The 12,147-nt window shown below is 43.0% G+C and overlaps 1 protein-coding gene across 1 annotated transcript in view; it reads right to left on the bottom strand.

Annotated features, from left to right (window-relative positions):
• UGCG (UDP-glucose ceramide glucosyltransferase) overlaps positions 1 to 11,116 on the bottom strand; it is a 35,709-nt gene extending 24,593 nt beyond the window's left edge. Inside the window, exon 1 of the mRNA XM_068974443.1 lies at positions 10,996 to 11,116. Within this exon, the coding sequence (XP_068830544.1) occupies positions 10,996 to 11,093 (98 nt within the window). The 5' untranslated portion in view covers positions 11,094 to 11,116. The remainder of the gene's footprint in view (positions 1 to 10,995) is intronic.
• Positions 11,117 to 12,147: the final 1,031 nt, after the last annotated feature.

Here is a 12,147-nt window from a genome sequence, read left to right as displayed (position 1 = left end):
TCAAAAACTTAAGAGTCAGAGCAACTGGAGACATTTCCATACAGACCTTCTATCCCTATGGATTACTTCCGGGGTTACTTTTTAGGTTACCACCCGCAGTATATACAGCATATTGGTTTAAGTAGTGAGTGCGTGTGTGCTTAATCGGGTCTGCCCCTTTGTGACCCCATGGACTGTAGCCCACCAGGCTTCTCCCTCCATGGAATTTTCTAGGCAAGAATACTGGAATGGTAGCCATTCCCTTCTCCAGGGGATCTTCCCCTGACCCAGGGATCAAACCTGCATCTCCTGCATTGGCAGGCAGATTCTTTACAACTGAGTCCACTAGGAAGGTCACAGTGAAGTTTAAGAGCCATGGCTGGAGGGAGACTGTCTAGATTTCTGTACCAGGTTCACAGTTAACTAACTGTGTATCCTGGGCAAGGCATTTCTTTATCTCAATTTGCTCTTGTTTTTTAAAGTGTGGGTAAGAGTACTCACTTACTTCATAAAGCAGTTGTGAGAAACAGATAAGATTAAGCCACAGAGTAAACATTCAGTGGTAGCTATTACTAGCAATTTTTCAAAAAGAACATTTTTCCACTAAATGTAACTCCTCTGAAATATCATAGTACTGATTAGAGATTTTGAGAGATCAAACACTAATGCAATGTATATAACCAAAAAGGAAGGACTGGAAATTCATATACTTAAAAGTTATTTCATATCTGTTTAAAGAGTAATCCATTATGTTGGTTTTTCTTTTTAAAGATAAAGTCAACTCTTATGTATTAAGGAAAATTAAAAGGTGGAGGGGCGGGGGCTTCCCTGGCGGCTCAATGGTAAAAAATCCACCTGCCAATGTAGGAGACATGGGTTTGATCCTTGATCTGGGAAGATCCCATATGCTACGGAGCAACTAAGTCCATGCATGCACCACAACTATTGAGCCTATGCTCTAGAGCCTGGGACTGCGGCTACTGAAGCCCGCACATTCTAGAGCCCACGCTCTGCAACAAGAGACACCACCACCACGAGAAGCCCAGACTCCACAGCTGGAGGGCAGCCCCCACTCGTGACAACTAGAGAAAACCCTGTGTAGGAATGAAGACCTAGCACAGCTAAAAATAAATGAATGATTTTTTTTTAAGTGTAAACATATTTTTTTAAATGAGAGAACAAAAAGACTAAACAGGGAAAGTGAAGTCGCTCAGTCGTGTCTGATTCTTTGCGACCTCATGGACTGTAGCCTATCAGGCTCCTCAGTCCATGGAATTTTCCAAGCAAGAGTACTGGAATGGGTTGCCATTTCCTTCTCCAGGGGATCTTCCCAACCCAGGGATCGAACCCGGGTCTCCCACACTGCAGGCAGGCGCTTTACCATCTGAGCCACCAGGGAATCACTAAAAGGGGGAAAGGGAATCACTAAAAGTCTCAAATCATGGTTAAAACAGAATAAATCAAAACGGGATAAAACATTTAGTGCAAAGTATTAATATATACTGTATTTACATTAAAATTATATTCAAGGTTAAAATTACAAGGTCAAAATTTAGGAACTAATTTAAAGTTCTATAGGTATAATCCAGAAGTGTAGAAACAATCCAAGTGTGAGATTGAGAGACTTTAAATGACACAAATTATTATTGCCTAAAAAGGACCTGTTACTGTTTTCTTAGGGGAGCTCCCCTTTAAGACTGTTAAAAGGGTTCTCAGCTGGGCAGAGGTGCTGGCTTTTCGAAATTTCTCCACGCTCAGAGCCTGGCTCAGAATTTGGATTCTGCAGTCACAAGAATCCCCCTTCCCTCGGCTCTGCTGGAGGAAGAGACTGTCACCCTCAGAACTGAGAGGCAGAGACATGATAATTTTTCCACAATGCAGCAGGTACAAGGCACAAAGTGACTACTGGTTACTATGTAATCCAATCAATACCGCCTTCTATCATGGAGATATTTTGAGGCATTCCAAAGGAGTCTATTCTGTTTGGCTGGCCATTCAATCACTACACCTAACACAGTCCCCAAAACAAAGATGACAATGCAGCCTTCCTCCTGGGGAGAAAACGGCCCTCCCCACTGCTTCTAATACCTGGAAAGTTCTCATCAGTGGCAGCAGATCCTAGGCACTAGATCCAGAGTCTGGGATTTTAATACTAGTCTTAAGTTCTCTTGAAACAGAGACAGTTTCAAGAGAAACTCTTCTAACACCCCTCCTAACTCCCCTCCTAACACCTGTCCACTTAATTGTTAGACATCTGATTTTATTACATTTTCAGGAACACGTTAAGTAAGAAAGAGAAAGGGATAGACCATGTATATGCTAGTCAATGGTTTGATTGGCTTTGTTTTTGAAGAACAAAATGATCTTGAAACTAAGGGAGCAACTGGGAAAAACAGGAAAGTATGGTAAATTTTCAATACGTGTCATTTTCCCAAGGCATTATTTCTAAGTGACATTTTAAATTGAGAGCTGGAGTCACTCCTCCATCAAAAAGGAAAAAAAAAAAAATCGAATTCATGTAATGAAGGCCTGTCACTGTCAAGGACAGGGAGTGGGGTACTCACAGCAAGCTGCTGCAGGGCAGCAGCTGCAGGGCCAGGGAAGAGAAGGGCAGGTACCATCTGGGGTGCCTCTCACAGTACCAGTTACTTCAGTCTAAAAGGTCAGGGGAGATGAATCACAGGCAGAGAGAGGCCCACAGGGTCTTGCTTTCTATTGTGAGCTAAAAGGACATCTCTTCAGAGAACACTTCAAAGAACTCCAACGGATGGTAAGGAGTATTCGGGAACGTTCTTCTGGACTTCATGGATGCTTCGGCTTGATGAATCTTAATTGGCTCTCTGCACAAGGGTTTTTTGACTTGTGAACTGACGGGATGGCCGTGCTTTTTCTCGCTGATTTTCATTCTCTAACATCTCAGTCTCTAAAACTGTTACTGTCCTTTCCATCATTTTAGCTTACTGCCTTTCAATCTCTTAGTCCCCTTTCGGCCCCTCCTCAACAGTTTGTTTAATGGTTGGTATCATTTAAAAATAATTTATTTCATGGTTTTGTATTCAAGCTGAGTTTTGAGCAGGAGAGGGGAATGAAGGGAGGGCCTGGAATGAAGGGAGGTTTCTGGGAGAGAGGGTGGGCTGTGCTCCTCCTCTGTATCAGCCCCTGGCTGCTGCTTCCCATGGGATTTCCCAGGCAAGAATGCTGGAGTGGGTTGCCATTTCCTCCTCCAGGGGATCTTCCCCACCAAGGGACAGAAGCTGCTTCTCCTGTGCAGCAACCTCAAGACAGCGCTACATCTACCAGAAGTGAGGCGCAAGATTTCCCTCAAAGCTTCCAAGGGGAAGATAGATTCCTTGAGGGCAAAGTTCACCTTGCTTAACAGCCCCAGACTGTGCTGTTTTTATAGCTCTGCTGTGCAAATCAGTTGAAGCGATTTATCTGACACTGGGAATTTTCTCCTTTGTTCCATGCCATCAAGCTTGTTAATATTTCATGTAAAATTAAGCTGATTGCTTGATCAGCAGATCCCATACTTCATATAGTCCATCCCAGCAATTCCAAATGATAAAAGGCTTCTTTTGTTGCTGTTTTTAGCTATGAATGTGCTCCAGAAGGTTGTTACCGTGTCTGTGGTCAGTAAGTGTCATGATTCATGTTACCTCCATATAGCATTTATCTTCAAAAATGGTACTGCAGCAAAATGGGCTTCATTAGCAAAGCACACCACATCACAAAACACGCCTTCTGGTGCAACATTAATTCTGTAGACAGAAGTTCCCCCAGAGAACACAGAACAACCCATCAGTGAGTTACCTTTATAGGAAAACACAAACTATTTCCATTGGACAACAGACTTGTACACTACAGAACACAAAAGATTCCGTCACCTTTGTTAATTCTGTTCCCTCGCCCTCCCTCCCCAAACAACCCACTTAACCCTTTGGTAACAAAAGAGCTAGCCAGAGTGTGTGGGAAATAGAGCAATGTATTTTGCTAACAGCAACAAGTAGCTTTGCATTTCCCGAAGGGTCGATCCAAGTATACAGATCATTGAAGGCATGACAGGTATTCCCTTTGGAAAACCCTGGGGGGATATTCAGATCTAACAAGTAATTTGTAGGTAAACATGTGATTGGGCTTCCCTGGTGACTCAGAGGGTAAAGAATCAGCCTGTAATGCAAGAGACCTGGGTTTGATCCCTGGGTGGAGAGGATCTCCTGGAGAAGGGAATGGCAACCCACTCTGGTCTTCTTGCCTGGGGAATCCCATGGACAGAGGGAACTGGTGCGCTACAGTCCATGGGGTCCCAAAGATTTGAACACGACTGAGCACAATCAGGATCATGTGACTGATACAGCATTGTTTCTATTTTAACCCACAATCAGAAATAGTGAGACAAAGATTTCATTTGGTCCAACTCATTTCATGAAAAGCCACGGCCACTGAATCCATCCCAAGTTCTGTCCATTTACCTGAAATCACAATAGCCAAATAACACTAAATTAATGAGTGATCAAAAATCCCACCATTACCACTGGGAAAAAAAAATCAAAGATTATTCATTCAACATGCAATGATCAGCTGCCGAGTAGCACTGAAGATACAATAGTAAATAAGACACCTCCCCACTCCCCAAAGTTTATAATCTTAAGCAGGGAAAGAGACAAGAGAACACATAGTTTTTTAGACGGGTAAATTCAAGATACAATGGAAGGACGTAAGAGGGGGTGCCTAACCCAGTAAGGAGCTAAAGCTGGAGAGGAGGAGTTAGTAAAACAAAAAGGAAGGGAGGGAAGGAAGAAGGGAGAGAAATGGAAAAACGGAAAGAAAGAGAATTCTAAAAAATTACACTGCACATTCAGAGGAATGCCAGTAATTGAATGTGGCTGGAGAAACAGGCACAGGAGATGGCTCACCTCCTCAAGAATTATGTCTTATTAAGGAGTTTGAATTTCAACTTGAAGGCAGTGGGGGAACCTTGGTAAGATTTTAAGCACATGATCCAAGATTGCTGCTCCAGAAAGATTAGGCCACAATAAGAGAAACAAACTAGATAAAGAGCAGCAGCTGCTGCTGCTGCTGCTAAGTCGCTTCGGTCGTGTCCGACTCTGTGCGACCCCATAGACGGCAGCCCACCAGGCTCCCCAGTCCCTGGGATTCTCCAGGCAAGAACACTGGAGTCGGTTGCCATTTCCTTCTCCAATGAGTGAAAGTGAAAAGTGAAAGTGAAGTCGCTCAGTCGTGTCTGACTCTTCGAGACCCCATGGACTGCAGCCCACCAGGCTCCTCCATCCATGGGGTTTTCCAGGCAAGAGTACTGGAGTGGGGTGCCATTGCCTTCTCCGATAAAGAGCAGAGCTGTAGGTAAAAATACCAGCAAGTAGAGATAGTTCAATAATCTAGGGTAGAGATAATATATACTGAACTAACGATGTACATAGGAAAAGGGAGGAATGATGAATTAAAAGAACCACCACTAAACAGTAAATTTCCATTTTGCTTTTTTTTTTAATGTCCATTTTGCTTTTTAAAGCTATCACAATATTATCCAATTCCATATCTCCCCAAGGCTCAGGTTCAAGGGGCTGAACTACCTGATTCATGCACCCCAAAGTGGTTTGGGCAACAATGGCCCTGACTGAGCAAAATCTGTTCAAAGTCCAACTGCATCCTCAGGACTAAACCCAGAAAATAAGCTCTCCTCGATTTACACTCTACTCAGAGGTTAAAGCGTCTGCCTGCAGTGCAGGAGACCTGGGTTCAATCCCTGGGTCAGGAAGATCCCCTGGAGAAGGGAATGGCAACTCACTCCAGTATTCTTGCCTGGAGAATCCCATGGACGGAGGAGCCTGGTGGGCTACAGTCTATGGGGTTGCAAGTTGGACACGACTGAGCAACTTCACTTTCACTTTCAAAGGCTGAGAACACCATACATTTAAGGCCAAATTTTTTTAAAAAAAATCATATTATCTAAAAATAATATCTGAAATGCTAAAATTTTCATTTAAAACATAATTACTTTCTGACAGGCAGTTTAGCACAGTTATCCTGATACAGTGAGTACTTAAACTCTACTCAAAAATTGTACAGCAGGTTTAAAAGTTGTTATACTAGAAAAATTAGGAAAGGCAGAATTAACTCGAGAAAAAAAAAATCTTCAAGAAAAGAACGTTTAGTAGAGGGCAGTTAATATTGGATGGATATACGAGTATTGCCATTGTAGTACCGTGGCACCTCCAGTCAATTAATAGAAAACAAAAAGGCTATCACTAAACATTAGGATACCACACATAAAGGGGGAAAAATGATTAAGTCCAAGGAGCAAGAAGGATGGGGAGCTGAGAGGAGAAAAAAGCAAGGTATCTTGCTTAGAAATTCTTATCTAGCAGAATGGTTCCTAAATAGCTGAAGAGGGAAGAAAAAAAAATTGGTTCTAGACTTTTGTGTGAATTAGCCACAGTCCCCCAGCTATCAAACCACATAAGCTCTCAACAAAAGAGAAAAAGTTCCATTAAAAAATCACTTAACTATGCCTACAGAGGATATAATCATTAGTTTCTTTTTTTTTTTTTAAGGAAACAATCTTCAAGATAAGAATTTTGAATTCTTGAATTTCAAATGCTCTAATCTAAAAGTTATATTTAACCTTATAAGGGGAATTCCCTGGTGGTCCAGCGCCTTTACTGTCATGGGCCTGGTGTTCAATCCCTAGTCAGGAAACTAAGATCCCACAAGCTATGTGTGTGTTGGGGTGGTGGGCACGGGGAGTGGGAGTGCATGCAGAGACATTTTAGGCAAAATTCCACAAATGTCTGCCATCTAATATATGTTATGAAATGATGAGGCATCAGTCAATATTAATTCTGGAAAAGAGCAAAGCAGTAGATAAAGATACCAGTGAGCAGAGAAAGTTTCAAAATATTGAAAATAATGGTTCTCTAGTTATAAACCACTTCAATTTTTAAAACTATAAGCTTATACAACTTATAAGATATTTATGAAATCAGAGCAAAAAAAGTCATTGAACAATTGTTCACTGTATTAATTACATTCTGCTCCATTTTAAAAATACAGGCCAATACTTAGCTTTTTAATCTCATTTTAAGAAGCTACAATACAATAGAACATTGGATCCAAATTAACTAGATACCATTACACACTGCATTTAATTGTAAAAAAATAACCATGGTGTTTTTTAAAATGTTCATTGTTTTGTTTTTTAGCAATTTCACTGCAATGCTTGTATTACTTAAATATTTTTAAACATTAGTAGCTCACAGATTACGCTCCTTAATCTGACAACCAGATGTGGAATCACATAAGGTTTGATAATAGGCTCCATTTCCACCAGTTTCAGGCACAAGGTTTTAGGAGGGGCATTGATTAAATCTGGCTATTTTAATTTATTTATACTTTCTCAGATTAAAAAAGGATTTGAGAGGATACAGACACATGTTCAGGAAACATATTCTTCAATAAAATGTAGAATGCTTAGCATAGAATTTTAACCAAAATATCACTATCAATATTCTTTAGCCTTCCTTGTCAAAATGTTAAGAATATCAAAATGTTGAGATTATCAAACCTGCAAATTTACTAAATACAGTAGAAAGAGAGGACAAACCCTTAGTGCTCTGCTTGAAAACAACTCAAACTGGGAAGCATCTTCACTTCAGTAAGAAAGGAATCAAATCAAACAGGAAATAATTTTGAAGGTGGGATGAGATGAAAGGAACCTAAGTTTTTAAAAGGCAGCATATAATTTATACATAAATTAAGCTGTTGATTATTTACTTCATGTTCTTTTACCTAGTTCAGAAAACTATTCTGAAGATTCCTACTAAACTACTATAAACTAATTGCATTTTCTTTGTTCTATTTTCATTTAACTTCTCTGGATCCTGTTACTGTCAATATAAAAGGTAACTTAGTGGAGCATTAAAAAAGAAATAGAAAGACTCTACCATATCTTAACTAAAGTTTGTGCTACTCTCAAAAACTGAAAGTATTTTAAACAAAAAGGTATTAAAAATTTTTTTCAGTTTATTATTAAATACAAAATAATTTAAAACAATTCTGGAGTTGTCACAGTCTAAGAGTATAAACACTCTCAGATGGTTACTTGAAGTATTCAGCTACTTTACTAGTGTTAAATAAGTGTGACTTTTAGGTGGTGCAGTGGTAAAGAATCTGCCTGTCAATGCAGGAGATGCAAGAGACACGGGTTCGATCCCTGGGTCAGGAAGTTCCCCTCGAGTAGGAACTGGCAACCCACTCCAGTATTCTCATCTGGAAAATCCCATGGACAGAGGAGCCTGGTGTGCTACAGTCTGCAACTGTCACAAACAGCTGGACAGGACTGAGCATGCACAAACACACACACACACATCACAGAGGGAAGGTGTTCCATCACAGTCCTATGTTGAAAGACGGCAACTTTCTTCAAATTGGGCTGTGAATTTAACAATTCCAAATTGAATACAAGATTACTTAGAGGTTCCAAAGTTCAAGTAAAAATGTATAAAAAGTCATAAAAATTTACAAAAGAATAAGGAGGGGCCTGCCTCTAAGTAACACTGTAATAAAGGTAATAATACTTCACTAAAACAGTGGATACTGGTACACTTTATAAGGGGTCAAGCGTTAAAAAGAAAAAAAAAGAAAACTCAAAATACTAAAAGAGATATTATATAACAGTTAGGAGAAATGGAAAAGATAAAAAATTTTACCAGTTGGGGCAGGGGTGGGGAGGGCGGTGGGAAAGACAAGGCTATCTAAAACACAAAGGCACACACACACTTTTCTACATCTGAAATATATGTACAAAGTTGAAAGACAAAAAACAAGTTGGGAAAAAACTGCAGCATATCACAGAACAATCTTCCTATGAAAAGGCAATAGATTGCACAAGCAAAAGATTTATGAATACGAAATTTACAACTAGCTGTAACTGGCATTAAATAGATGAAAAACATTTGATGAAACCAATAATTAAAGGAATGAAAATAAAAAACAGAACAATAAAAACCCTAATACTTAGTAAGGGGAAATGGGGACCATCATACAATGTTACCAGGACTATGAATAGATACAACATTTCTGTAGGATAATATGTATCCAAGTTTAAAATGTGTACCACTTCTGGTCCAATAATTCCTCTTTCAAAATGTAAACTTAGGAGATCATCTCTTAAAGATGGAAGCCATTCATCACAGTGTTGTTCGTAATAGTGACAAACTGAAAATAGCCTAAACGCCTACCAATAATAATAATGAACACCTATTAGTGCCTCATAAACAAAAATGTCATGCATCTATTAAAAATGATGGAGAGATCATACATTTACTGACATGAAAAAATTACTCATGACATTTTACATGGAAGCTCCATGAGAGCAGGGGCCTTGGATATATTGTTCTTCAATCTTATTTCCAGCACTTAGAACAGTGCCTTGTACAAAAGAGCTTCCTAGAAAGTATTTATTAAATACATGAATTTTAAAGCTGGTTACAGAAAAATCATGGTATGGTCCCTTCCTCGTTCCTTCCTGACCTCCCTCTCTTCCTTTCCCTAACCCTACAGAAATATAATTGGAAGGATAGTACAAAAAGGTTGACAGGCAATGGAGTTTTGGTGTGTTTAACTTTCTTCTTTCTTCTTCTCTGTAGTCTAATTCCCTATACAGTAAGCCTGTTTTATTTCTATGATCAGATAAAGTAACAAAATTGCCTTTTAATAACTTATATATTTAAAATGAACTCCAGAATGTTCACTGCCTACAGCTCACAAACTCCAAAACCTAAAAACAGTATCCAAGAAGCATTTTTCCTTCATCTTCAAAGAAATACCATCATGCCTTTACAATGTATCAGTAGCATCTTTCTCCACTACCAGGAAATGCTACACTACACTAATAAAATGCAGCATTTCTAAAAGGAAGAAGTACACTTTTTCTGCAGTGAAAAGGGAAAGAAAAACTGTAAGTAATTTCTTAAAGTCTTCTCTCTACTAACATATACCCTATTCTAAATGGTGGTAAAGATAACTATGCACAATCTTTTTTTTTTTTTTTTCCAGCTAAAAGTCTAGTGAATCCAAGAGTAATGGGCTGTGTCAATTCTTTCATCTCCTTACAAAGACTTTTTCCATTTTAAAGACAGTCAAACAATTAAAATATCAAAAATAGTTACACACCCTATGTCATACTCATCCCATTACCCGATTTTATTTTATTTCATAGTCTTTATCACTATCTGAAATAACCTTATTCGGATTTTAATTATGTCTCTCCCTTCTGGAATGTAAGCTCTATGAGGACAGGAATTCTGTCCTGCTTGATACTGTGTCTTCAGTGAATGGTATCTAATGAAAAGGTATGTGCCTGGGGGGCGGGGCGGACCCAATCTAAAGACAAAATATAAGGAATTGGGGGGTGGGGGGTAGCCACACTGAAATGTACAAGCTGACATGACTTAAGGTTACAACACCAGTTCAGAGGTTTGGTGGACGTTTTTCAAGATGGACAGGTGCTTCACATCTATCTAAGGACAGAAAGCTTATCCAGGAAGAAGAAAATCCACAGGGAGGTCTCCAGGTGGCTGCGCGCAGCTCCCAGAAGAGTGGAAATGATCACCATCATAATAGAAACGTGGCCCAGGTCGAGAGAGGGAAAAAAACCCCACAATACACCATACATCTTGGCCCAGATGAAAAACCACACGAATCCATAGCACAATCAAACCAAGCAAGCAACCCTCCGCCCTACACATAAAAAGAGTACAGTCTCTTTCCGCTGGCTGTGAGTCGCCTGCCGCCCAGCCACCCCCTCACTGGTCACTTCTCTCTTCCAATGAACCCCCCGGCCCAGCTGATCCAAGGCTAGAGAGACTGGGAGGAAGAGTCTGAAAATTGGCTGTCTCCACCCCCGCCCAATCTCCTCCAAAGCGAAATTCCTCCTACCCTCGCCTGTCCCCGAGGCCTGGACCCCGCCACGGGCTCCTCCAGCTGCCCCTCACTCACGTGTAGATGATGGCCATGAAATGCATCAGCCACAGCACCAAGAAGAGGACGAACCCGAAGACGGCCATTCCCTCCAGGGCCAGGTCCAGCAGCGCCATCCCCCGGCCCGGCCCGATCCGGCCGCCGCAGCGGACAGCGCTCCCGCAGGAGGAGGACTGGGTGGGCGCCCGGCGCGGGGGCGCAGAAGAGGAGAGAAAGGTGGGGAGAGGAAGGGGCGGAGGGGGCGGGGGCGGAAGGGGCGGGCAGGGCCTGCGCGCCCCCGCCCGCGCGCTCTCCCGCGCGCGCTGGCCCGGGCGCGCTCGCGGATGCCGGCGCTGCGGTGGCCGGGCTCAGTGGTCAGGTCGGCCGTGGCCCCGCGCTCCCGCTCGCCTCTCCACCCCTTCGCGGCCGCCTGCCGGACCCCGCGCGCCTGCGCCGCCGCCCCGCCGCCTTCCCGCAGCCTTGGCGCCGGGCTCCGGGCAGCGCAGCTCCGCGCCTTGCTCTGCCGTCGCAGCTCCGCGCACTAACCGAAACCGCCCGCTGGCGCCCCGACTCCCCGGCGCACCCCGCCCCGCCCCGGCCCTCCGAAACCGCGGTCCCGCCCTCCGAGGGGCGGTGCGCGCCGCTCCTCTCCGCCCACCCTGCCGCCCTCGCGCTGGTGGCGTCACTGTCGTGAGCGCGCCCCTGGGAGGCTTAGTCTTGGGTGTTCCTCTCCAGCCTCCGGCCGCCGCCCACCTCTCGACCGGCGAATGCGACCCGGGCAGCCGCCTCTGTCGGCGGAGCGCGACCCTGTGTCCAGCCCGGAGGACACTTTCCCTTTGTCCGGCTCTGGTGTGCCAGGGCGTCCTAGGAAAAGGCCCGGGGTTCCAGGCAGCCCCGAGTTGTCGCGCAGTGCAACTTCCAAAGCTGTGTCCGCAGTCTCTGCGCCGGGCATTGCCCGGAGCGGCCCAGACCTTCCAAGGCACGTTCCTGGGCGTCCGGATCTGTCCCATTGCCTTTCTCCCTTGCTACTTTCAATGCTGTCGCGCCTTGGATCACAACGTACCGAGAGTGAAGTCTTCTGCTTCACAGATCTCTAAGCACCTTTGAAGCAGCATGTAACATACAAGAAATTCTCAAACTCTGGATGTAAAGGATTAGCTGATTCTGAAGTCCTCTACGACTCCTGCCCAA

This window comes from Capricornis sumatraensis, chromosome 6 (genome assembly GCF_032405125.1).
Source record: "Capricornis sumatraensis isolate serow.1 chromosome 6, serow.2, whole genome shotgun sequence".
NCBI lineage: Eukaryota > Metazoa > Chordata > Mammalia > Artiodactyla > Bovidae > Capricornis > Capricornis sumatraensis.
Note: the sequence above shows the minus strand (reverse complement) of the source record. Positions and strands in the feature narration are given on the sequence as shown.